The sequence below is a fragment of the Nomascus leucogenys genome, chromosome 8 (assembly GCF_006542625.1).
Source record: "Nomascus leucogenys isolate Asia chromosome 8, Asia_NLE_v1, whole genome shotgun sequence".
Classification (NCBI taxonomy): domain Eukaryota; kingdom Metazoa; phylum Chordata; class Mammalia; order Primates; family Hylobatidae; genus Nomascus; species Nomascus leucogenys.
The window spans coordinates 32,295,336-32,319,915 of record NC_044388.1 but is presented as its reverse complement, the minus strand read 5'-3'; the positions used below and the strand labels follow the sequence as shown (position 1 = coordinate 32,319,915).

The following is a 24,580-nucleotide window of genomic DNA, read 5'->3' as shown; positions in this document are numbered from 1 at the left end:
GAGATTGGGAACCACCAAACATGGGTATAAGCTATAACACAGGCAAGCTGAGGCATGCCAGCTTAGCCAAGCGGGGCCTGTGTGGGGTGTTGCTGGCCAGAAGTCCCAAGCTTGCAAAGTGATTGAGAAGAAAAATCCTACATCACTGTAACCTCGAACTCCTGAACTTAAGTGATCCTCCCACCTTAGCCTCCTGAATAGCTCAGACTACAAGCATATGTCATTGTGCTTGGCTAATTTTTAAATTTTTTGTAGAGATGGGGTCTTGCTGTGTTGCTCAGGCTGGTCTCAAACTCCTGGCTTCAAGCTCCTGCCTCGGCTTCCTAAAGTGTTGGGATGACAGGTGTGAACCACCATGCCTGGCCCCCACCGCATACCTGGCCCCCACCGCATGCCTGGCCCCCACTGCACGCCTGGCCCCCACTGCATGCCTGGCCCCCACCTGCACTGCATGCCTGGCCCCCACCGCATGCCTGGCCCCCACTGCAGTCTTTGCAAGTGCTCAGTGTTCTCTCCCCTCCTCCCATGTGCCACTGGGCAAGGACAGGCAGCTGTCCTTCTTGGTCCTCATCACAGCTCCTGAATTGTCCCTGAAGACCCACTAATTCTACTATTCTTCTCTAATCCATTTTCTCTCCTAATCTCCTAGAAGACTATGTAAGTTCCCTTCTCTGCTTGCATCTCCAATACTCTCTCCCCTATCCTTACTCTCAGCCAATACCTTTTCTTCCTATTTCTTTGAGAAAATTGGGACAATCAGAAAACTTCGACTGGATCCCAGCCCCCTGTCAACCCACCTACCTGCACCTAGGCAGATTCTCTGCTGCCACAATGTCCAGGCCCCACCACTCTTAGCCGAGGCCAGCTTTCTACTGAGGCATTAGATTTGGTGCGCCTGTAGGCAAGAGAACAATGCCCATCTCCCACTTTGTTGGTTATCTCCTCTACGGGATCATCTCATTCTCATACCAACAAAAATAACATATTTAGCCCACATTTCCCTCCAGTTACCATCGTATTTCTCTCTTTTAAAGGGAAAGTCTGTGAGAGAATTGTTCCTACTTTTGATCACTAAGCCTTCTTGGCCCATTCTCCCCTGAACTCATTGAAATCATGCTTTTGTCTTTACTCCTTGCTGAAAGTCATCTTGCCGACATCCCAAAAAAACCTCTACGTGGCTAAATCCAAAGGTCAATGGAAGTCCTCATGGCACCTGACCTATCAGAAGACTTTGGCCCACCTGCTCCTCTCTCTTCCTTAGCAGGCCATCTTTCCTGGCTTCTGAGATCCTTTCTCGCTTGGCTTTCATCCTCTCCCCCAGGCTGCTCCTGCCTGATTTCCTTTGCAGGCTCATCATTGTCCTAATCTCTAAATAAAAAGTTGGTCCTTGGACCTCTTCTTCTTCTTATCTACAATCACCCTTTTGGTGATCTTGGCCAGTCTCTTCTTCCTAAATGAGTTCTTTTGTAGTCTTCCTCATGTGTGGCCTCTGGCCACAGTCAACTGCAGGCAGATCACGTGGGTCTCTTGTTTCCATGTCAAGAGGGCCTCAGAAAGGTGACAGCCATGGGGAGGCTGCAATGCCCCATTGCCCCACCTGTGTCAGAAACAGCAATGACCCCCCTTCTCATCCTCCTGCAATGTTTCTACATTGTTCTCTACTGAGAAAGCATAACATCGTGCACACTTTGAAGGAGAAACACTTAAAGAGATATATTGAAAGTGCATTCAGAGGTGAGGCAACTAATTCATAACTTCCCAGGTGGCTAAAATTCAAGCTCAAATTTCAATCCTGTGATTTGCCCAATTATTGCATTACTTAGTTCATAGCACTGACTGGAAGAAATGAGACTTTAAGAATTGGGGGGCCGGGCGCGGTGGCTCATGCCTGTAATCCCAGCACTTTGGGAGGTTAGGCGGGCAGATCACCTGAAATTGGGAGTTTGAGACCAGCCTGACCAACATGGTGAAACTCCATCTCTACTAAAAATACAAAATTAGCCAGATATTGTGGCACATGCCCATAATCCCAGCGACTCAGGAGGCTGAGGCAGGAGAATCGCTTGAACTCAGGAGGCAGAGGTTGTGCTGAGCCAGGATCGCACCATGGCATTCCAGCCTGGGCAGCAAGAGTGAAACTCCATCTCAACAGCAACAACAACAACAAAAAGAATTGGGAAGATTTCCATGATAAATGCCATGGAGCCTTCCTTATCAATGAAAAATGTTTCTCTTTCTCTGCCTGATGAGCCTGTTCCTGCCTAAGCTGAAAATCCTGCCACATCCTTGCCTAAAGGATACACCACACACCCCAGGTAAACCAGTTTTCTTCATGATCCACCCCCTCCCTGCCTCTAGACTTCAACTAGAGTCAGATCCCCACATGTCCTGGCAGGTAGGCATGGGAAAACCTGAGAAGAAAGATAAAACACACCCCAAGCCTGCAAGATTCTGCTTGTTTGTGGTCACAATCTGGTGAATATACACAGGAATGGACTCTTGAGGTCCTAGACCAAGGACAGAAAGTTGAAGTAGAGTTTGGCTGACAGGGGTGTGCTTTCTAAAGATTTGGGTTTAGTCTACAAAGTCGAACAGCTGGAGAAAGTACTTACAGTTTGCTCAACTGGTAGTCCATGCAAAGTGAAGATGAGATGCCAGAAATTAGTTCAATGTAATGGAAGACTTGGAGGAACAGGAATATTGGAATGGATTTCTTAATATATGACCTGCTCGCCTTCCTCTTGATGTGGAAGGACTCATCAGAGACTTCTTTTTCCAAGACCTTGAGAGGTGCATTGGTGAGGAAGAACCATCATCTCAATTACAGGAAAGTGTGGGAAGTGGTTTGAATCTTCGGTCCCAAGGTTAGAGTTAGGGAAACTTCTCAGTACCTGGCTGTATTAGTCCATCCTCACATTGCTGTAAATATCTGAGACTGGATAATGTATAAAGAAAAGAGTCTTAATTGGCTCACGGTTTGCAGGCTGTGCAGGAAGCATGGCTGGGGAGGCCTCAGGAAACTTACAGTTATGGCAGAAAGCAAAGGGGAAGCAGGCACATCTTCACATTGCTACAACAGAAGGAAGAAGAGAGAATGGGGAGATTCTACACTCTCTTAAAACACCAGATCCTGTGAGAACTCACTCACTATCATGAGAACAGCAAAGGAGAAATCCACCCTTATGATCCAGTCACCTCCCACCACGCCCTACCTCCAACATTGGGGATTACAATTTGACACGAGATTTAGGTGGCAACACAAATCCAAACCTATCAATGGCACACGTCCATCATCCGTCTGCTGAAGGAGGAAGCAAGAGGAAGCTGTGTAGTGCCCCCTACCTAACAAAACGATAAATGCAATGAATACAATGTCTCCAGAGGAATCCCAAGGATTAGGGCCACTAGCAAAGGATGTAAGGATGCAGAAGTGGTAATTTTGATGATCTCCAAATGCTACCTAAGGTAGATGGGTCTCATAGAATGTCAGTGGTTCATTGTAAACTTAAGTGATTCCGATTACAGAAGCTGTTCCCAGTGTGGCCCGAATGCTCATCTTCCCAGCAGCAGTGGCAAACTCTGGTCTCTAGATGTGCTGGCAGAGCCCAGAGGTTCAAATTATTCACTTGGTGGCAAGTTGATTGTAGTGAATGCCTTACATGCTTGAGAAGGCAGCAATCTGGCTTTTGTGGAATACAGTAGATGCTTATTCTGGAGAATGGCTGGAGAGGAAAGCAATACATACCTACTCTAACCTCATGATCTGTTACTACAAGGAGCACTGTACCTGTCTGTATTTTCTTACTGGCTTTGCTAATTTATTTCATATTCTGCCCACCCCATTACTTTCTATGTGTGTGTTTTGGGTGAATGTTATGATTTATTCCATAGAAAACAGAATTTCAAGATGGCACATGTGTCAGGAATTAGAGCAGGAGGCTGGACTCGGAGTTGGATGGTCACTGGTGAGACTTGGGGTTCTATCCCTGTGGAGTTAGGGTGGGGTTAGGGGAAGGCTTTTTGCTTGTGTGAGGAATCGTTGCATTCTGCTAGACTCTGTATTTGTATGTTTCGCATCCACTATGTGCACGGCCAAACTAACAGCCAACGTTGTTACATCTCCCCTGCAATCAGCTTTTGCAGGTGCACTACAGTTATAGTACAAGCCCTCTGCATAATCTTGACTCAGTATCCCCAACAGCCCCGTTTGTCTAACTCTCATACACCGAGCCAGTATTCCTCCTGCCCCAAATCACCTCAGAGCTAGGTACTGGGCAATTAGAGACCACCCCTATAGCCCAGAGCCCACCAAGATTATTCCAACTATCTCATCGCAAGCTGTTTCCCTGCACTGCCCCGGCTTTCCCGGGGCAACCTCATAAAGGCTCGGGGCCAGGCTTCCCACACTGTGCCCTCCACCTCCTGACACTCCCTGGTGCTGCTCTGTGTGGCCTTGTAGGGATGCGCCACCCCTCCTGTTTCTAGGGATCTGTGAGTATAAACTCCCTCCTTTATGACAGTCACTTCTGTGTCTGCATGTCTTACCAAACCTGATTAAAACAAATTCTGGGTGCAAATTTTAGGACAATTAGGTGTAAACATTTTTTTTCAAAGTGTCATGATGGAAAGTCGAGTGTGCACTGATGTTAGGAGCCAAAGAGCTAGATTTCGGGTGGCGGGGAGGGGGGTGCTTTCCAGCGTTGAAACAACTTTCAAATATTTCAGGAATGTCCCCCCTCTTGAAGTGGGCAGAGCCCACCTTCCACATAGAAGCTCAAAACCTCAGATTCCTGCTTCCTTGGCCTTCCTGGCATCTGGTTTGGGAGCACATGCTTTAATCAGATGCATCTGTTTCGACCTTTGTATGCACAGCTAGTGACACAAAGGAGCAGGGCTGGAGGAGAATTAACTGTGGCAGCGGTGGCAGCAGCAGGGACGACTGCTTCCAGGGACGGCGGTGACAGCGGCACCCATGACAGTGCCAGGTTCACGTGCAGCTCTGTAGCAGCAGGACCCACCATGCTGGCCGCGGGGCAGAGGCTCCCCTCTTCTCCCTGCTCTCCAAGCAGCCCCTCCAGCTTTCTAGGTGCTTCTGTGAACCACCCGTTGTTCCTCAATAAAACCATTCTCCACTTAAAGTAATTGGTAGGTTTTTATTGCTTGCAACCAAGAATCTTGATGCATACAAGCTGTGATTTTCTTTTCTTTTCTTTCCTTTTTTCTTATTTCTTCCCTCCTTCCCTTCCTTCCTTCCTTCTTTCCTTCCTTCAGTCTCCAGATGAAACATGTATACATCTAACTTTATATATATATGTAAATATGGTAAAATATTAACATTTATTAATTATGAATAGTGGAAATATGAGTGTTTATGGTTTTTTGGTATTTTATGTCTTTTAATTCTCTCAAAAGGTGATGCTAGCAATCGCATGCACATGTGTACACACAATGCATGTGTGTGTTTGTGTTTATCTGTGCTAATTGACTCCTCATAGTAAACTTACGAGGCAGGAGCCATTGTTCACATCCTCTTTTTACATCTGAGGAAACTGAGGCATAGGAAGCTGAAGAGGCCTGTCCAGGATTATGCAGCTGTTCAAGAGCAGAGCTAGAAATTCAACCTCAGCAGTTTGTGGCTGGGTCATGTCCAGGGGCTTTGCTTTTAACAAAATAAGGGAGATGAGCTAGCAAGTAGCTTGAGGGAAAGGCCGAAAGCAAAGAGTGTTTTTAGGGTGGGGGATGAGCTTATTTAGGGGCTGAAGGGAAGGAACGAGTGGGGAGGAGAGGGAGGGTCTGAGAAAGTCCAGGCTGTTAATAGATGGGGTGATGTCAAGATCACAGTGGGCCAGGATTCGCCATGCACAGGAGGAGACAGGAGTCCTGATCTGATGCTAGAGAAAAGGAGGCTTCACTGGAAAATCAAAGGCAAGGTCACCTGCACGGAGGCTGAGGGGGTGACAGAGAAGCAGCCACACTGGGTGGCTGCGCAAGTGACCTGTGGTCCTCTAGGGCGGTAGGGGGAGGGGTCTCACAGGGGAGGAGGGCAAGGAGAGAACCGTAGGCTGGCTGGCCGGCAGCTCTGTCCTTACTCCAATTTTTCTGATGCTATTTACTGACTTAGAAGGTAAATACATTCCAAGGTTCTTCAAGTTCTTTACAGCTGGGCTTGTTCCAAGGCTGGAATTTGTGAAGTGGATTCACATACAGTGAAGCTGTATTGACAGACAGACCCAGGACCCAGGACCCAGAACCTGTGGGTGCACTCAGGGGCCCCAGGCAGTGATCCTGGAGCCCAGGGGTCCAGAGAGCAGGGAAGGGAACATCGTGGTGACTGGACAGAGGAAGGGCAGAGCTGCATCTGTCCCTACCGGACATAGGCTGGAGAGTCACAGGCTCCACCTCCTTCCCCTCCAGAGAGGCTGTGTGTGTGTGTGTGTGTATGTGTGTGTGTGAGAGAGAGAGAGAGAAAGAGAGCAGCGTGAGCCTGTGTGCTTGTGTGCTGAGCCCTCATCCCTTCCTGGGGCCAGGCTTGGGTTTCACCTGCAGAATCGCTTGTGCTGGGCTGCCTGGGCTGTCCTCAGTGGCACCTGCATGAAGCCACTCTGGCTGCCAGAGCTGGACAGCCCCAGGAAAACCCACCTCTCTGCAGAGCTTGCCCAGCCATCCCCGGGAAGCCAAATGCCTCTCATGTAAGTCTTCTGCTCGACGGGGTGTTTCCTAAACCCTCACTCTTCAGCCTCTGTTTGACCATGAAATGAAGTGACTGAGCTCTATGCTATACCTGCCAGTCTATTTCTGGGGTGACTTTTGTCAGCTGCCCAGAATCTCCAAGCCAGGCTGGTTCTCTGCATCCTTTCAATGACCTGTTTTCTTCTCTAACCACAGGTAAGAAAGGTGCCCAAGGCTTATGTTGAGGGTGGCATGCATGTGGAGAGATTGTGGATGTGGGGTCAAAGAAATACTAGCAGTTTCTGGGTACTCAGGAGGGGGTTACATCTGAATGCTGGATGTCACCTGCTCCTAGAAATATTTTAGTCTCCTGGCTGTCCCTGCTGGGGCTGTGCACAGCCAGGTGACGATGAACACCTCCTGGCTAGGATGGCTAGCCCAGTCTCAGGAATAGTGGCTTTATTACACTGTATCTGCTCCTATGTCTTTATTACTGCTGTCCCTTCTTTTGTTCATTTATTTATTCGTTCTGTAAATTGTCTATGTCCTTTAAAAGGGCTAAAAGACACCAATGCTATTTACTGACTTAGAAGGTAGATACCTTCCAAGGTTCTTCAAGTTCTTGACAGCTGGGCTTGTTCCAAGGCTGGCATTTGTGAAGTGGATTCCCCCATCAGCTGGTGTGGTAGTTCAGATGACCTTCAAGATCCCACCCAACCTTGAGTGTTAAACTTCTGTGATTGAGCAAAACAGATATAAAAGCTAGAAATACACTCTCTAGCCCCTAAGCACCTCTAGTGAATTTATTTAGAAGAAGAAACAGTACTGGTTTCTCTAATGGAGGGGCTTCTTTGGGAGTGTAGTGTTGCCAGTTGTGAAAAAGCTGAGACCCATATGCTTGGGGAGGTTCTGGACAGCAGAAAGGAACCAGGTGGGATGGAAGCATCCTTTCGGGAGAAGGAAATGTTAGTAAAAAGAGGAGAATGTGGACTGGTGGGTGGGAAGTTGAAAACAGCAGTAGTAGAACCATGGACAGGGAAGTGAGCTCAAATCACCTTGACCTCCATGGAACCAGGATTCAGGCAGGCTAGAGATGCTGCAGTGAGTGTGGGGGTGGGGTGGGGGTGGCCTGGCACTGGTGTACATGAGCAGCGACACAAGCCCAGTGGGGACACTGATGTCTGAGCGCTTTACGTATGCAATCTCTTTTACATAGGCTTCTCTGTGTACCCCATTCACCCAGACCCACTTTACAATTAGGGATCTCATCCCACTCTCTCCTCTTCCCCAAATCTGCCAATCCAGCCACTTAGAGGGTCAAAGTGTGCAGCTGTTTTTCTTTTGACATCTTCCTAATCAGAGGTGGAAGTTCCCTCTAATTACTGTCAATCACCTGAAACAATTCCTCCTTTGGTTTCCAGTGACAAATTAAATGAAATGATATAGTGGGCTCATCACAGGGGATGCAGATTTGAGGCATCTTGCTGGGAATACATCCTCTAGAATCACTGCATCTTATTTGCACATTCTTCTGGGGGTTCCCGGGTGGCTCTCTTGGATCTCTAAATGATGCAATTTTAGCATGCCTGGATTCCGATTCTCACTAATGGAGAAAAAAAAAAATCTCCTTTTAAAAAAATGCACTAGGTTAAAAGGTGAAACAGATGATAGCTTTGGAATTTGCAACTATGATATTGGTTGGCTGGATGAGAAAGTGAATCTGCACTAGAGGAACCTGCTAGAATCTGGGATCCAGGTGGGCCTAGCTTTGGGGTGAGGTGCCTGTCCCCTTTCCTCACTTGTCCTCAACAGACCTCAGTCCTGATGGTGGCTTAGCAATGACAGACACAGTGCTAGGGTCTACAGAACACAGGTGAGTACTGGCTGAATTGCTAATACGAAATTGCCCTCCTAGTTAACACCACATTATAATTTATCACATTCTAGTTTCGAAGCTAAAGATCTTAGCTTGAATCTCAGCTTCATCACTTTTTATCTATATGGCTTTGTTCAACTTCTCTGAACATCAGTTTTTTTTTTTTACTTACATGAAAGGGATAATCATATCTCTTCCCCACACCCTCCTAGGGGTCACGTGAGGCCCAAATAGGTGAAAGCTGCAAAAGTACCTTGTAAACCTGAAAACAACATAAATGCACAGTGTTCTTAGGAAGACGTTTTAGGAATTAACATCAAGGGGGATTCTGAAATCCTCGTTCCCTGCACCAAATCAGCCCTGTGTTCTAATATCTAGCAAAAACTTCATGCCTGTATGAAAGTAGACATAAGCAATGGAATTTCACAACTTTTTTTTATTTTAACTAGCAAATGAAACTTCTAGATGGCATTGAGCCACAGGTAAATGGGGGAGGGCATGGGATCTTTGAGGATCCTAAATCCTCCAGGGTAGAAAGGATGAAAGAGACAAGAGACAAGGAACCAGAAAGGCAGCTTTGTGACTGTCAGGTGTTTGAATGATTGTGGAGAGCAGAGAAAAAAACTTCACCCGCTCTGCAGTTTCCCCTGGGTATTAACGAGATTTAATCTCTGATGACAACACTAGGGTCTCTAAACTCAAGTCAACTCAACTCAAGCATCTCTCAGATGCTTACGCAGATTCAGACTCAGGAAAGAGCTTCCCAAAGTGGAGGGTTGTAAAAAGCCTGGAAAGGATGCCTCGGGGAACTTGGGGCCTCCCTGGATGGCTTTGGAAGCAATGGGGCTAAATGAATGAAGTCATGCCCCACATTAGGGGTGGGCAAGTGGATGAGACTCTAGCATTTTCCTTCCTTTTGGTTCTTCTCTACTCAAGCTCACTCAGTTCCCTGTTCCTGGTGCCTGGCACACTGTTGGCCCTGACGAAGAATGAGGTAGTACATTCTCTTACAGTCCAAGCATGGAACAACAACAACAACAAAATGAATGAGGTAGTGGAAAGATAAACAAAGAAAAGGATAAACAATCACACTATGAGTGCAAATGTTTGACGGAGTGCTGCCCCCCAAATTAAGTGACAAGCCTTGGTCTCCTTCCTCAGGCTCTTGGAGCCCTCCTCCTGCCCTGGGTACCTTTTGCAGGTAGCTCTGTCCACCTCGTGGACAGGGGCAATATTCTCCCGAGGCAATATTCTCCAGAGGGAACAGAAGAAAAATGTAATTCTCTATTTCCAAAAAGTCTTTTAATTGAAACCTTCTGGGGAAATTGATGCAGGAGGGCCCTTTTCCCCCAAAACACTCTGGTGTCTGTGCTATAGTCAGTATATGCCAGTAATTCCAGCACATTGAAATTCACATCAGATCCTTCCCACATTCCTCTTCTACTTGACACAATCTGTCATTGGGCAATGCCACTGGGTCATGGGCCCTGACAACCATAAGAGCAACCTGTTCCCTGACCAGCCCTCTGCAGTTCCCCGGGGACTTTCATGGGCACAAATGATCCCGTTTGCTCCCGTCACTCCTCCCACAGGGCAGAAAGTGTGCAATCTTTATCGTAAGACAAACTCCCAGGGGGATTGAGTGACCTTTCACAGATCATCACCAGCCAGTGGTGGGGCCAGGACTCAAAGCGACATTTGCCAGCGCCAGCCCTGCTCTCATCTCCTGCCAGGAGGTTAGGATGGGCTGGTGCAACCGGCCCTGGGAGAGATGGAGGATTAGTGATGCCAGAAGCACTGTTGAGAGGCTGGGTCAGGGTGGACAGGGGGGATGAGAATGACTAGATAGAAGTGGTTTCACAACTTCATGAATAATAATTCTGATTCTCTCATACCCGGTGGTTTACTTTTATTTTTATTTTCTTTTTGAGATGGGATCTTGCTCTGTTGCCCAGGCTGGGGTGCAGTGGCAAGATCATAGCTCATTGCAGCCTTGACTTTCCCAGGCTCACGTGACCCTCCCTTCTTAGCCCCCCAGTAGCTGAGATCACATGCGCCACTATGCCCAGCTAATTTTTGAATTTTTTGTAGAGATGGGGCGGGGGCGTCTCACTCTGTTGCCCAGGCTGGTTTTGAACTGCTGAGCTCAAACACTCCTTCCGTCTTGGCCTCCAAAAGAGCTGGAATTACAGGCATGAACTACCATGCCCAGCCCTTGGTTTATATTTTTAAAGCCACTTTTACCCTTATTCTTTTTTTAAAAGTTGTGGCTACATACACATAACATAAAATTGATCATTATTGGCATTTAGTACAATTCGAACAGTGTGCAGCCATCACCACTATCTAGTTCCAGAATATTCTCACGCTCCCAAAGGAAATCCTGCACCCACTAGCTGTACGCAGAGCCATTGTTATCTCTCTAGGCCACATACATGATGTGTCCCTGAACACGAGGCCTTGCTCTTCTCCCCATAAGGGGGGCTGTTTCAAAAAAAGCTAATTTGAATGTGTAAGCTTTTAAGGCAATAATGTCATTTTAGTGATATATATATATATATGTTTTAAATCAAATACTCTATAAAATAATATTTTAAAATACTGCTTTTCCCAACTTTCTCAATTATGAAACATTCATTTCATATGAAACATTATATTTACCCCATCTTTGACATCTGTGTCCTTCTGGTCACTAGAACCCTTTGTGTATTGATTCTCCATGTTTGGCAAATATCACTGTCGCCACAGTCAAGAGGGGTAGCTGCTGCTTATTAATCCACGAGGTGCTTGTTTATTTTTTAATAATAACTTTTTTGAGATATAATTCAAATACCATAAAATTCCCCCATTTAAAGTGTGCAATTTGGTGAATTTTAGTATATTCACACATCGATGTAACATCACACCATCTAGTTCCAGAGCTCTCTTATCCCCTCTAAGGGAAACTCAGTGATCATTAAGCAGTCACTTCCCATCCCTCCTTCCTGCCGCCCCTGCAACCACTAATCTACGTTCTGTCTGTATAGATTTGCCTATTCTGCATATTCCATATCAATGGGATCATACAATGTGTAGGAAAAACCACAAACTGTTTTTCTCTGCTCTCACCCCACAACAATCAACACGGAAGACTTCCGTGACCCCCAAAGATGTGGGGATTTCTCCTCACATGCAAGCAAGCTGTCAATTCTGCAGCAGAGATCAGCTGGGTGCCTTCTAATTCAATTCAGACACCATCCATCTGGGACAGCTCAGATCCCACACGTGGAGGGCTCAGTCCCCAACACTGCCCCCCGGTGTCAATGCAGATCACAGGTCCTAGGTTGTTTTACCTGTGTTTCTAACCCATTGGCTATAAATTGGGGTTCCCATGACCCCCTCCCTGGGTTCAACTAACTTGCCAGAGTGGCTCACAGAACTCAGGGAAACACTCGTTTACTAGCTTATAAGAGATAGTGTAAGATACAGGTGACGAGATGTATACGGCAAGGTTTGGGAAGGGGCACGGAGCTTCCACGCCCTCCCTGGGCTCATCACTCCTCAGGAACCTCCAATGTTCTGCTATTAGAAGCTCTTCAAAACCTGTCCTTTCGGGTTTTTATGGAGGCTTCATTATGCAGCATGATTGATTAATCCAGTGGCCATTGGCGATCAACTTAACCTTCATCTCCTCTCCTGTCCCTGGAGGTTTGAGGGGTGGGGCTGAAAGTCCCAACCCTTTAAAGCCTGCCTTCGTCTTCCTGTGACCAGCCCCATCCTGCAACTGCCTAGGGGCTGGCCAGCCACCAGTCATGCAAAAAGACATCATTTTGGAGATTCCAAGTATCTTAGGAGTTGTATTCCAGGAAATAGGATTGAAGACCAAATATATATTTTACAATATCACCTTCAGTATGTGGCTTTTTGCCACTGGCTTCTGGTACTTTGCACAATGCTTTCTAGGTTCCTCCATGCTGTAGCAAGTGTCAGCACCTCAGTCCTTTTTATGGTGGAATCATGTTCTGTTGTAAGGATTTACTGCCTTTTGTCCATCCATTCATCAGCTGATGGACATTTGTCTGGACAAAAGGCTGTTTCCACCCTTTGGATCTTGTGAATAGTACCCTGATTCTTTTATTGACTACTCTTTGCAGTATGATTTTCCACATTTTACAGATGACCACTGAGGCAAAACAATGGGGACCTCAGTCCCATCCTGTGCTCTCCTTTGTCCAGTAGATCAGGGCTGGTCTTAGGGCAGAGTCGCTGGCTGACTCTGGAGAAAGAAGAAGAGGTTGATTCCTCAATAAGCCAGGAGGAGCCCAGGAACACTTCGCTGCTGAGGGCCTTCTGCTCACATTTCATGCCTGTGTGGAGCATGAGAAACAGAAATATGCCTATGTCAAGGATGCACGACCCTAAGAGCCCTTTCTTGGGCTTGCTCAGGTTTGGTGGTGAGAGGAAGCCTCGCAGAATCCAGCGGAATCCTCGCAGAATCCAGCAGCAGCTCTGCTGGGGACATGGTCCGTGGTGCAACCCACAGCAAAGCCCTGACCTGACCTCCTGATGCTCAGGAGAAGCCATGGGCCCCTCCTGTCCTGTGTTCGTGTCATTCACAAAGCTCAGCCTGTGGTGGCTCCTTCTGACCCCAGCAGGTGAGTGCTTGTCACCTGTCATTGTAAGACTTCATCTCATGCCTGTGGGCTCACAAACTGTAGGAAGGAGTCTGCAGGTGGACGTGTTGCAACCGTCAAAGCTGCAGGGGACTTCAGAGGCCATCAGCCGGGTGGCTGGTTCCATTGGGAGAGGTGGAGGGGCAGTCACAGCTCTGACATTAGCATCTGTGTCACCTTAAATGTCCCCAAGCTTCAATGTCCTCAGCTGCAAAACGCAAATAGTGTTGTGTACCTCCCAGGCCTATTGTGAGGATTAAACGAAAGTTTGTGACCAGAATCCGGGATACAGGAGGAACTCGGGACACAGCGCTTTCTGTCCCAGATGGTGCTGACACGTTTTTCTGGGATTTGGAGCTGTAGTTCTCGACTTGCTCGGACAGCAGAGCCCTGAAGGGGTGAAGCTGTTTGCTGAACACAGTGAAAACTGACATGTGCAGTGCCACAGAAACATTTTGAAAAGCTTTGTTTGATACGAAGTGGCAAACGCCCATGGTTTAAGAAAAAATTGGGGAGGTTCCCAAAGCGGTCCATTTCCCTGTTAGCATTAATGGTTCATCGGACAAGTGGGTGGGAACGGGAGACTGCTTACCCTGGCCAGGCTCACTGCAATGCCGGAGCCCTTCTCCCTGCAGCCTCCCACGTAGACCAGGCGTCTCTTCCACTTCCCTGTCCCCCTGGCACTCCTCCATATGGGGCTGAATCTTGTCTCTAGATTCAAGTCTCCTCACTTCCCTGCCTCTGCCCCTTCCCCTCTCTACCTGCAGCACTAGTTCTCACTCTTTTCTTCTCTAACATCACAAAACAGCTGACCTTTCCTGAGCTCCGACTTCACAGCCTTCTCATGCTGTGCTCAGCTCTGATAGACATTGTCATCTGCCATCTTCAACAATGTTTTGAGATAGGTTCTGGATAAGCATCTCCATTTTACAGATGAGCAAACTGAGGCTCAGTCAGGCTGAGTGGCTCTGATTTGATGGCAGGTGGAGAGGAAGCTAAGCGCCCACCTCCCAGGGCTCCTGGAGACCCACTCTCCTCTCCCAGTCCCACGGCATTGCCGCAGGGAGGCTCGCATACCGAGGCTGAGGACCGGCTCTTCAAACACCTCTTCCGGGGCTACAACCGCTGGGCGCGCCCAGTGCCCAACACTTCAGACGTGGTGATCGTGCGCTTCGGACTGTCCATCGCTCAGCTCATCGATGTGGTGCGCCTGTCTTCCCACCGCTGGCCCCGAGGAAGGAGATCCCAGACCACCCACCGCTTTCCCCCTGCTCCTTCCTCTACCCCAGCCCTGCCCTCAATCACAGCAGTGACCTGGGGTGGGGGTGGGGATGGCTCTTCCCAGGGCAGCTACACTCTCCCCTCTCCCAGCTCTGGAGCTCCCTCCTAGGAGGGCATTGATTGGCAGCAGTTCCTGTGTGACCCTGGAGAATCTGAGTAAGGGTGGCAGGTTTCAGAGTGGGTGGCAGGTGGGCTGGGCTTGGGGTATCCTATCAGAGGGTCTGAAAACAGCCCATCCCACTCCACCCTGCCTTCTGGGTCTGGACCCACCCCTTTAATTGCTCCTCTCTCTCTCTCTGGGCCAGGATGAGAAGAACCAAATGATGACCACCAACGTCTGGCTAAAACAGGTGAGGGCCCCTCCTCCAGTCCAGGCGGTGGGGACCGGGAATCCATGGACCTCAGACCCCTCCAGGACTTCTTTGCTAGTGAAAGACCAAGGAACAGCAAGACCCTGAACTTAGTTTACCAAGCAGATGCCATGTGGGATGTTCCCAAAGCCGACTTTTTCCACAGGGCCTGCGGAACATAGCCTCAGGCACTAGAAAGCCAAGTGGTGCTTTCCTGGGAGCAGGCATCCGTTCATCCCTGCTACTTCGGAATCCTCCCCAAAACCCCATGGGGGCCTCATTCTGCCCATTTTACAGCTCAGGAGATCATGAAGCAGAGAGAAGCTGGGCTGGAAAAGGGGGCCCAGCTGTGCCTGACTCCGAGTCCCAGGCTCCTTCTATGGGAGAACGCTGAGTGCTTAATATCTATACTGCCACCCAAATACCCCCAAACTTACAGGCTCACAGCAACTCCCAGCTCACTGTATCTCATGGCTTTATGGCCAGGAGTTTGGGTGGTTTCTTCTGCTTCACATGGTGACCACTAGGGTTACTTTGTGATATTTGAGTGAGGGTTCATCTGGTCTGGAGGGTCTGAGACAGCTTAATTCACACATCTGTCCCTTAGCAGGGATGTCTGGAAGGCTCTGGAAGGTGCTGGAAGGTTCTGGAAGGCTGGACTCAGATGGGCCCTTCGCCCCTTTCAGGCACCCTCAGAGTCTCTCCAGCAGGGGAGTCAGACATCTTGCCTGGTGGTTTGGGGATTCCAGAGTGAGAGTCCCAAGAGACAGGGAGTAAAAGAAACTGGGCCAGCATCGATCTTGTTGTATACTACTGGTTAAGACAGTCATAGAGCCCAGTTAGACTCAGGAAAGGGCGCACAGATCCCGCTTAGGTCGGAGGCTTCCCTCTCTCTGATGCTGTAACCCAGGAGCTATTAGGGGGTCACTCATCTCATCTTTACAGATGTGACAGCTGAGGGCCAGAGGGAAGCAGGAACTTGGAAGCTACCCAGTCATGCGGTGTGTGTGTGTGCAGGGAGGCAGGCCTAGAACCTGGGTTGCCACAGTTGTCCCCATGGGCTGGCCACCTGGGCTTCAGGGTTGGGGTGGCAGGGCAAGGAAGGAGTACTGGAGTTTGAGGCCAGTCAGCAATGCCTCTGATTAGCTTGTGATACTGGATGAGCTACGTAACCTCTCAGAGCCTCAGTTTCCTCATCTGCAAAATGAGGATAACGCAAACTACTGCCACATACATGCCTGGGAGGATTAATGTACCCCAACTTGGTGTGGGTGCCTCAAAATTTCAGGTTGGACCTGAAAACTTGACAGATGGACTACGGAGAGAATATGAAACTGATGGAGGCAGGGGGACTGAGCTGGACCTGCATTGGTGGAGGCAGGGGTGGGGCCCAGACATCCCGTCTCTGGTGGGACTCCTGTAGGGCACTTGGGAGTGCAGTTTGAAGGTCCCTGGGTAACACCCCTGCCTCACTGTATGCCTCTGGCAGGTTGATTTTCCTTTCTTTGGTCCTCAGTTTGCTCATCTGCTAAATGGGGAGATACTTTCACCTGCTCTCATTCCCTGCTTGGCTCTCCCATGGAGGCTTTTCCTAGATGGAGAGCATAAAACAAACCATAAACTGTGATGCACTAAAAATGAGTGACTTCACTAGACATGAGTGAGGTGGCCCACCAAGGTCGTCCAGCCAGGGATTGGCAGAACGAGGACTAGAGGCAGGACAAGGGTGAACTTCATGTGCCTGGCGACCTTGACTACTAAAGTCCAGGCAAAGCGAGAAGGTTGGTTACTTGCTCAGAGCCCGTTCCCAGCACTGCAGCTCCCTCCACTATTCTGGGCTGGGTGGAGAGCCCTGGCTGCTCCAAGGGGGCTGCTTGGCCCATTCTGGGCATCCCCGGGGTGTGCTAGCTTTGCCCTAGGCTGCTGCCTGGAAGCGAGGTTGACACAACTCCCTCCCCACACACAGGAGTGGAGCGACTACAAACTGCGCTGGAACCCTGCTGATTTTGGCAACATCACATCTCTCAGGGTCCCTTCTGAGATGATCTGGATCCCTGACATTGTCCTCTACAACAAGTAGGAAGCCACTGGGATCCTGGGGGGATGAGGGGAGGCCAACTTGCAAGGGCCGGGTCCATGGCCTTGGGAAGGGCACCCCTGGTGTCAGCTTCCTCGCCTCCTTCTCAACTGCTGTGCTGAGCATGTCTCCCCTACCTCTCTCTTTATTCCTTCATTTCTTTCCTTTTGTTTTCACTCTACACCAAAATGAATGGCAGCTGAGCACCTTTTAGGTATCAGTGCCTGGCACTGTGCTAGAGGGACAGAGATTGTCAATACTGAGTATTCTTTGAAAAATTTGGTGCAGGCTCAAAAAACAATACCTCGGGGTTGGAGTTGTGAGGGGTGGCAGTGTTGTTCAGACAGGCAGGCAGCATCGGGCCAGCACCTTCGAAGGGCATGTGCTCACTTGGTATGCAGTTTCCTTTTTCCCAATCATGTTATTTTGTAGTTGTCTTTAAGACTAAAAAGGAGTAATCTTTGACCACAATGTCAAGAAGTTAATAGAAGGCAGAGGAGTCTAAAGAGAGCCCTAGTGGACAAAAATAAATCAATAAAAAATATTTTGATGGAATAAATACACATCTATAATTTCATTTCTGTATTTGGTATCAGGCAATTCTCCCCTTAGAAGTAAAGAAGTTAAAATGAAAAGATATTTGGTGTTATGTTCATCTAAAAATGTTTTCTAAGGTGGGGCTGTAAGGAGCATGGCTTCTTTGAGTTATAAATAGGTATGAAAAAGAGTTCTGTGGTCAAGTAATTTTGGATAACATTGTATGTCATAACACCCACCCCATCCCCACCCAAGTCCTTTGGAAAATGGCAGAGCACAATAGCATTTTTAAAAATGTTATTAGAAGTTCTGCAGCAAAGACACCCACCTAGCCCAGCGTTTCCCAATTCATTTGATCCTACTTTGGAAATGCTATTTTTAAAGAATGAAATAAAAGGAAAAGCAACCCATTTCTGGATTTTGTGTCTTCAGATGGGTCAGATTTTTTTTTACACTGTCCAGTTCTGGTCAGAACTAAGCCCTTTCACCTGAGCCATTTTGGTGAACACGTGTTCATCCTGGGTTCTTACACTGGCAGCTCTCACACAGCAGGTGCCTAGTGTTTGCAGCTGCTGCAGGACTCCCGAACTCCCCACCCTGTCATATCTCTGTGCCCCACAGCTGGCACCCAGGATCCTTCTAGTTTCCGCTTCCTGTACATGTGGCAGAGGTCAACAGCAAAGTCCTACATCAAATATGACTTCGAGTTTGACGATTATCCAATAAGACTTCAGCCAGTGTTACCTGATTTATTACAAGAAATTTTGGGGGGGGGACAAAATTCCAAGCTGAAGTCTTGCTGACATTTAGAGAAGGGTCCCCTCCACCCAGATACCCCACTCAAGGTTAACGGGAAGGCATCAAAGAATTTGCAATGTTCCTTCCCCCAAATGAGCACATGTTGCCATCTAGTGGTCATTGTTTGTGATAAACAAAGTGCTTAAAAAAATTTTTGTTTTTGCCTGGGCGCGGTGGCTCATGCCTGTAATCCCAGTACTTCGGGAGGCCGAGGTGGGCCGATCACGAGGTCAAGAGATTGAGACCATCCTGGCCAACATGGTGAAACCCTGTCTCTACTAAAAATACAAAAATTAGCCGGGCGTGGCGGTGCACACCTGTAGTCCCAGCTACTTCGGAGGCTGAGGCAGGAGAATTGCTTGAACCTGGGAGGCAGAGGTTGTAGTGAGCCGAGATCACAGCCCTGCACTCCAGCCCAATGACAGAGTGAGATTCCGCCTCAAAAAAAAATTTTTTTTTTTAACTTTTGTCTCAATGTATTTGTTACTCCCTTTCAAAGTTCCTATTTCCAGCCTGCCCATATCTCTACCATGGAACTACTCCATGGGGGAAAAAAGCCGCCTGTTCCCAAGCACTCTTCTGATTTCTTGGATTTTAGGATTGACTGTGAGGATTAGAAGGGGAGGGAAGATGGTTAAAGACTAGAGCAGGAGCCCACCGAGCCACCTCCTGGTGGAATCAGGGGCTGAAGCTTCCAGGAAGTGCTGCCCGACTGGTCACCACTATTTCAGTGTCCCCAGACTCCTTGTGGGTCCCTAAATGCCCAGTCCCACGATACCCCTGATTCACACTCTGTCCCTGTGCGACCCTCTACTGGAAGGCTCTCTGCCCATTTCTCAGCCAAATCCTACCATCAGTCAAGGCCTTTTGCAAATGGCAGGCTTCTCAATGACCCTGCCCACCTCCCAGAAGGGAGCTTTCCCCCAGAGGGTCTGGATAGCACCCAGACTGCCCTCCTAGCGTTGCCAGCTGCCTCCCTGATGTTGCAGTGGTTCCTGGAGATGTCTCATCTCCTCATGGCTCCTTAAAGGCAGGGACCTTTCTCATATTCCTCTTCTGCACAGCCCTGGTACAGGCCCTAGTGGATGAGGGGCTCAAAAACGCATGTTAAATGGGTACATTCAAGGTAGTATCTTCACTGGCAAAGTTGTTAGGTCTCTTCTGAGCAAGGATGATCCCAGGTGGAAAGGGATCGCCCTCCTGAGGTGCTGACTCATCATCTGCTAGGGAAGATAAACAGACTCATAGATATCACTCTATTAAATGTTCAGCTCGCAGGAGGACAGCTTTGACCCCCTGTGATGTCATCTCCACCCAGCCAATCAGCAGCAAGCACCTGGCCACACCCACCCCTTCCCCAAAACTGCCTTTGAAAAACCCCTAACGCACGAACTTTGGAAGAGATGTTTTGAATGCTATTTCCTTCTCCCCTGTGGCGTGGCTGGCGTTGTGTCTATTCAACTCTTTCCTTACTGCAAATAAAATAAAATATTAAATGAATAAAAATAGGTAATCAAACAACACACACCCCATGATCACAAATATATATGATTGCCATATATTGATAGATTATGTATATATAATCGTTTTACATCTTATATATATACATATATATCATCAAAATGTTATTAGTGGTTGTTTTTAGAATTCTTGGTACTTCCTTCTATTCCTCACAATTCCTTCTTTTGTATTTAAAAAGGTAGTAATTGACAAGACAGCTCAGTGGCTATAAATGTGCATGCCGGGGGAGACTTACACACTTTCGTAAATAAACCCCGCCAGTGTGGCCGGGTCTGACTTGGTTCTTGGGGTTCCCCTGCTGCCAGCTCTCTGAGTAGCCTGGCTCAGGCAGGTGGGTGTGCAGGGGTCTCCCCAGCTCCTCTCTTCTCCCCAGTGCAGATGGGGAGTTTGCAGTGACCCACATGACCAAGGCCCACCTCTTCTCCACGGGCACTGTGCACTGGGTGCCCCCGGCCATCTACAAGAGCTCCTGCAGCATCGACGTCACCTTCTTCCCCTTCGACCAGCAGAACTGCAAGATGAAGTTTGGCTCCTGGACTTATGACAAGGCCAAGATCGACCTGGAGCAGATGGAGCAGACAGTGGACCTGAAGGACTACTGGGAGAGCGGCGAGTGGGCCATCGTCAACGCCACGGGCACCTACAACAGCAAGAAGTATGACTGCTGCGCCGAGATCTACCCCGACGTCACTTACGCCTTCGTCATCCGGCGGCTGCCGCTCTTCTACACCATCAACCTCATCATCCCCTGCCTGCTCATCTCCTGCCTCACCGTGCTGGTCTTCTACCTGCCCTCCGACTGCGGCGAGAAGATCACACTGTGCATTTCGGTGCTGCTGTCACTCACCGTCTTCCTGCTGCTCATCACCGAGATCATCCCGTCCACCTCGCTGGTCATCCCGCTCATCGGCGAGTACCTGCTGTTCACCATGATCTTCGTCACCCTGTCCATCGTCATCACTGTCTTCGTGCTCAATGTGCACCACCGCTCCCCCAGCACCCATACCATGCCTCGCTGGGTGCGGGGGGCCCTTCTGGGCTGTGTGCCCCGGTGGCTTCTGATGAACCGGCCCCCACCACCCTTGGAGCTCTGCCGCCCCCCACGCCTGAAGCTCAGCCCATCTTATCACTGGCTGGAGAGTAATGTGGATGCTGAGGAAAGGGAGGTGGTGGTGGAGGAGGAGGACAGATGGGCATGTGCAGGTCATGCAGCCCCCTCTGTGGGCACCCTCTGCAGCCACGGCCACCTTCACTCTGGGGCCTCAGGTCCCAAGGCTGAGACTGTGCTGCAGGAGGGTGAGCTGCTGCTATCACCCCGCATGCAGAAGGCACTGGAAGGCGTGCACTACATTGCTGACCACCTGCGGTCTGAGGATGCCGACTCTTCGGTGCGTTGGGGTTGGGAGAGGGGCCAGCCTGGGTGGCCCCACCAACTTAGCGGGGAACCACCTCACCGCAGAGTGTGAGCTTGGGCAGCCCAGGCCCCTCTCGTGAGGGCCCACTTCCCTCAGTCATGGTCCTTAGAAGTATGGAACAGATAGCAAGAGAGCACATGTAGCTGGCTGCTTTGAGGACATTTATTGGCAGGTGGCAGGTTACACACCACGGGGTCAGGCATGAGCAGCTCAGCCTAACAGGGAGGCTGAAAGCTGGAGAGGGAGGATCCCAGACACTGAACCCCGTGCCTCCCTCAGGCCGCCAGCTCCCCCCATTGCCTTGGAGGTGGCGGGAGGCAGGGGGACCATTTCAGGAGAGACCCAGAAAGTCAGCTGCTGCAGCGTCAGCCTTTGTCTTTTGTCTTGGATGGTCTCTTCCTCTGCCTCCTTGTTCACGGGCTCCTGAGGATCTTGCAAACTTCACTCTTCAACCACAAGCCCTGCAGATTCCTGATTGTGCCAGGTGGACTCCGCTCCCCCGCCCCTGCCATGGCATTGGCCCCACCCTGACCCCTGCCCCAGCCCCTGTCTGCCATTATGTGAGTAGGCCACTACTCTAGCACAAAATTCTTATCAGCCTAGGGAAGGATGAAAGGCCGGGAGGTTATTACTGAGTGGCCTTGATGAATAGATAAGAAAATTAATCATGATGTCATCCAGGAGCAGTGGAGAATCCAGGCTCCCTTGTCTGGGCTGTGAGCCCAAGTTCTACAAAGCCCCCGCCCCACTCCCAGCCTGCCTGGGGTGCCAGCCATCTTCGCCTGTTTCCCTCTCCCCAGCTCCAGCAGGTGGGTGAGGAGGCAACCTCTGAGCAGCAAAGTCTGGTGTTGCATTGAAGTCACTGCAGGCCCCCTAGAAGGGCCCATGCCCATGGGTGGTCCTGCCACCTCCTTGCGTCCCTCTAGCCTCCTTTACCTATAGTCTGGGAGCATAATGTGGACAGGTCTGGGCATGTGGAGGGGCTGGGATGGGAGGGGAATCATCAGTGGAGCTTACTGGAGCCTTGAAACAGCCCATCCCTCCCCTCCACCCACCCCGCTCCCTGCGCTGACCTTTGCTCCCCAAGGTCTCTGTGGGGCAGTTGCTGCTGCCCCCAGTGGTCGTCTGTGCAGGGGCTGTGCATGGGAGGAATGCATCCCCTTTCCCAGGCCTGGCCCCTGTCACTGTGTGCTGTCTTCCCCACAGGTGAAGGAGGATTGGAAGTACGTTGCCATGGTCATTGACAGGATCTTCCTCTGGCTGTTTATCATCGTCTGCTTCCTGGGGACCATCGGCCTCTTTCTGCCTCCATTCTTAGCTGGAATGATCTGACTGCACCTCCCTTGAGTTGGCTCCCAGGGCACCCCCGCCGACCATCTTTTGACCATCTCTGCTGCAGCTGCCTCCGGTGTCCCCTTTGGGGTGAGCAGGTGTCTCTCCGCGGAGTCTGGACACTGACCCAGGCATTGCAGGCTTCCATCCAGCTTAAAGTTATTGTACCAGGGCTGAGAGCCCTGCTGTGTGCAAAGCCCTGTTTTGGATACGGAGGAGCTAGGGAAGCTCTGCAGAAGGTCACAATAGTGTGGTGACCAAGTGGGGCAGAGAATTCTCCTGGAGCAGCAGTGCAGACCCTAAGTGACAGAAGGGTCAACCAGGGGGACAGTGGGGCCAGGGTAACGAGGAAGGGAATGCAGACCTCAAAGGAGGGGCCATGGGGGCAAAGGGGAGGGTTCCTTGGAGGTGGAAGGGCTCTGAACAATGTTTAGATTTGGAAATGAGCCCAAAGTGCCAGGGAGAACAGCCAGGTGAGGTGGGAGGTTGGAGAGCCAGGTGGGGTCTCTCTAAGCCAGGCTGGGGTTGAAGTTCGGAGTCTGTCCAAGTTTGCAGGGTGCTGAGCTGTACGGTCAGCAGGGGAGTAATAAGGGCTCTTCCGGAAGGGGAGGAAGGGGGAGGCAGGGCCTGCACCTGAGGTGGAGGTACAGGGCAGATCTTCCCTACCGGGGAGGGATGGATGGTTGGATACAGGTGGCTGGGCTATTCCATCCATCTGGAAGCACATTTGAGCCTCCAGGCTTCTCCTTGACGTCATTCCTCTCCCTTCCTTGCTGCAAAATGGCGCTGCACCAGCCGGCCCCCAGGAGGTCTGGCAGAGCTGAGAGCCATGGCCTGCAGGGGCTCCATATGTCCCTACACGTGCAGCGGGCAAACAAGAAAGACCATCCTGAGCCGCTCCTGACCCACCTCAAACTCATCTCATTCGGCCTGTCCTCCCTCCCTCCACCCCTACTTCCCTCCCCAGGAACCCTGTTCCCTGTGCCTGCCTCCATCAGAAGGAGGCCTCACTTGGGAGTTGAAGATCTTTGCCTTTAGTTCCTTTGATTCTGAACTTCTCAAAGGCAGGGCCTCTGCCTGTTATTTTTCCCACCTCCAGCACCTAGCACAGCGCCGGGTGAGTGGGGTCAGCACTTAAGGCGTTTGTTCTGAGTGGTTGAGGGGAGCAAGCTGGATTGTTTGGGCCCCAGGACTGTTGTGTAGATGGCAAAGCTGTGGTCCCCTCCCTTATCAGCCTGCCTCGTCTCTCCGAGAGCCCCGAGGTGTGTTGACCTGCTCTGAACCCTTCAGAGCAGCCTGTGCGTGCACCTTGGAATGCAATGCACCACCCCAAAGTCTGAGGCTGCACCCAGGATCCCAGGCTGAGGATGCACCACCTCAAAGTCTGAGACTGCACCCAGGATCCCAGGCTGAGCTGCTGCTCCTGGGATCGGGCACCAGACCTCTCCCCAACTCTGTCCAGACTGGAGGGTGGGACCTTGGCAGCTAGCAGATGTGGGCATTGGGTTCTTGGGACAGCATGGAGGCTCCAGGCAGGAAGCCGAGCAGGGCAAGCTTCCAGTTTCCTTTTGGTCCTAGGGGTCCCCTCCTTCCAAACCCCAAAATATCTCTCCCTGACACTCCCAGGGGAAACCGGCCTGGCTGTGACGCCCTGGCCCAGGCCCTGCCACGCCTCACTTCTCTCCCACAACCCCCCTGCTCATCTGGTCTCTGGCTCCTCTCTACTCGGGTGCATGCAGCCCCCAGCCTCCCCTCTCCTCCCACTTGCTCTCCAGAGGCCTCGGAGCTCTCAGGTCCAGGCTCCCAGACCCGCTCTCCTGAGACAGTGATGTTCACTCCTGTTATCCACGTCTCCCATCCATCTTGCATGTGAATAAAGAGATTAAATAAAGCTGCACCTACTGCTCACTCAACTGTGCGGCCCTCTCCTCGCCAGCCACACTTCAACATCGCCAGTGTCACCCAAGCCCCTCCAGAGCCTGGGTGGTTTGGGGGCCCACTAAGAGAGAAATGACATGGCATTCCTCATGTGGCCATGGAGGCGACTGCTCTGGGTCTCTCCTGGAAAGTTG

At 50.2% G+C, this 24,580-nt stretch overlaps 1 protein-coding gene across 2 annotated transcripts; it reads left to right on the top strand.

Moving 5' to 3' along the window:
- The first annotated feature begins 6,680 nt into the window (after nucleotides 1-6,680).
- On the top strand, nucleotides 6,681-24,414 carry CHRNA2 (cholinergic receptor nicotinic alpha 2 subunit). Of its 2 annotated transcripts, XM_030817009.1 has the most exons (7): nucleotides 6,681-6,885; nucleotides 12,971-13,179; nucleotides 14,181-14,401; nucleotides 14,784-14,828; nucleotides 16,795-16,904; nucleotides 20,135-21,149; nucleotides 22,383-24,414. In XM_030817009.1, exons 2-7 carry the CDS (start codon nucleotides 13,107-13,109, stop codon nucleotides 22,506-22,508), a joined length of 1,590 nt encoding a protein of 529 aa, XP_030672869.1. In that variant the 5' UTR covers nucleotides 6,681-6,885; nucleotides 12,971-13,106; the 3' UTR covers nucleotides 22,509-24,414. The 2 variants fall into 2 exon arrangements, with proteins under 2 accessions (XP_030672869.1, XP_030672870.1); XM_030817010.1 differs by lacking the exons at nucleotides 6,681-6,885; nucleotides 12,971-13,179; nucleotides 14,181-14,401 and having other exon boundaries at nucleotides 20,140-21,149.
- Nucleotides 24,415-24,580: the final 166 nt, after the last annotated feature.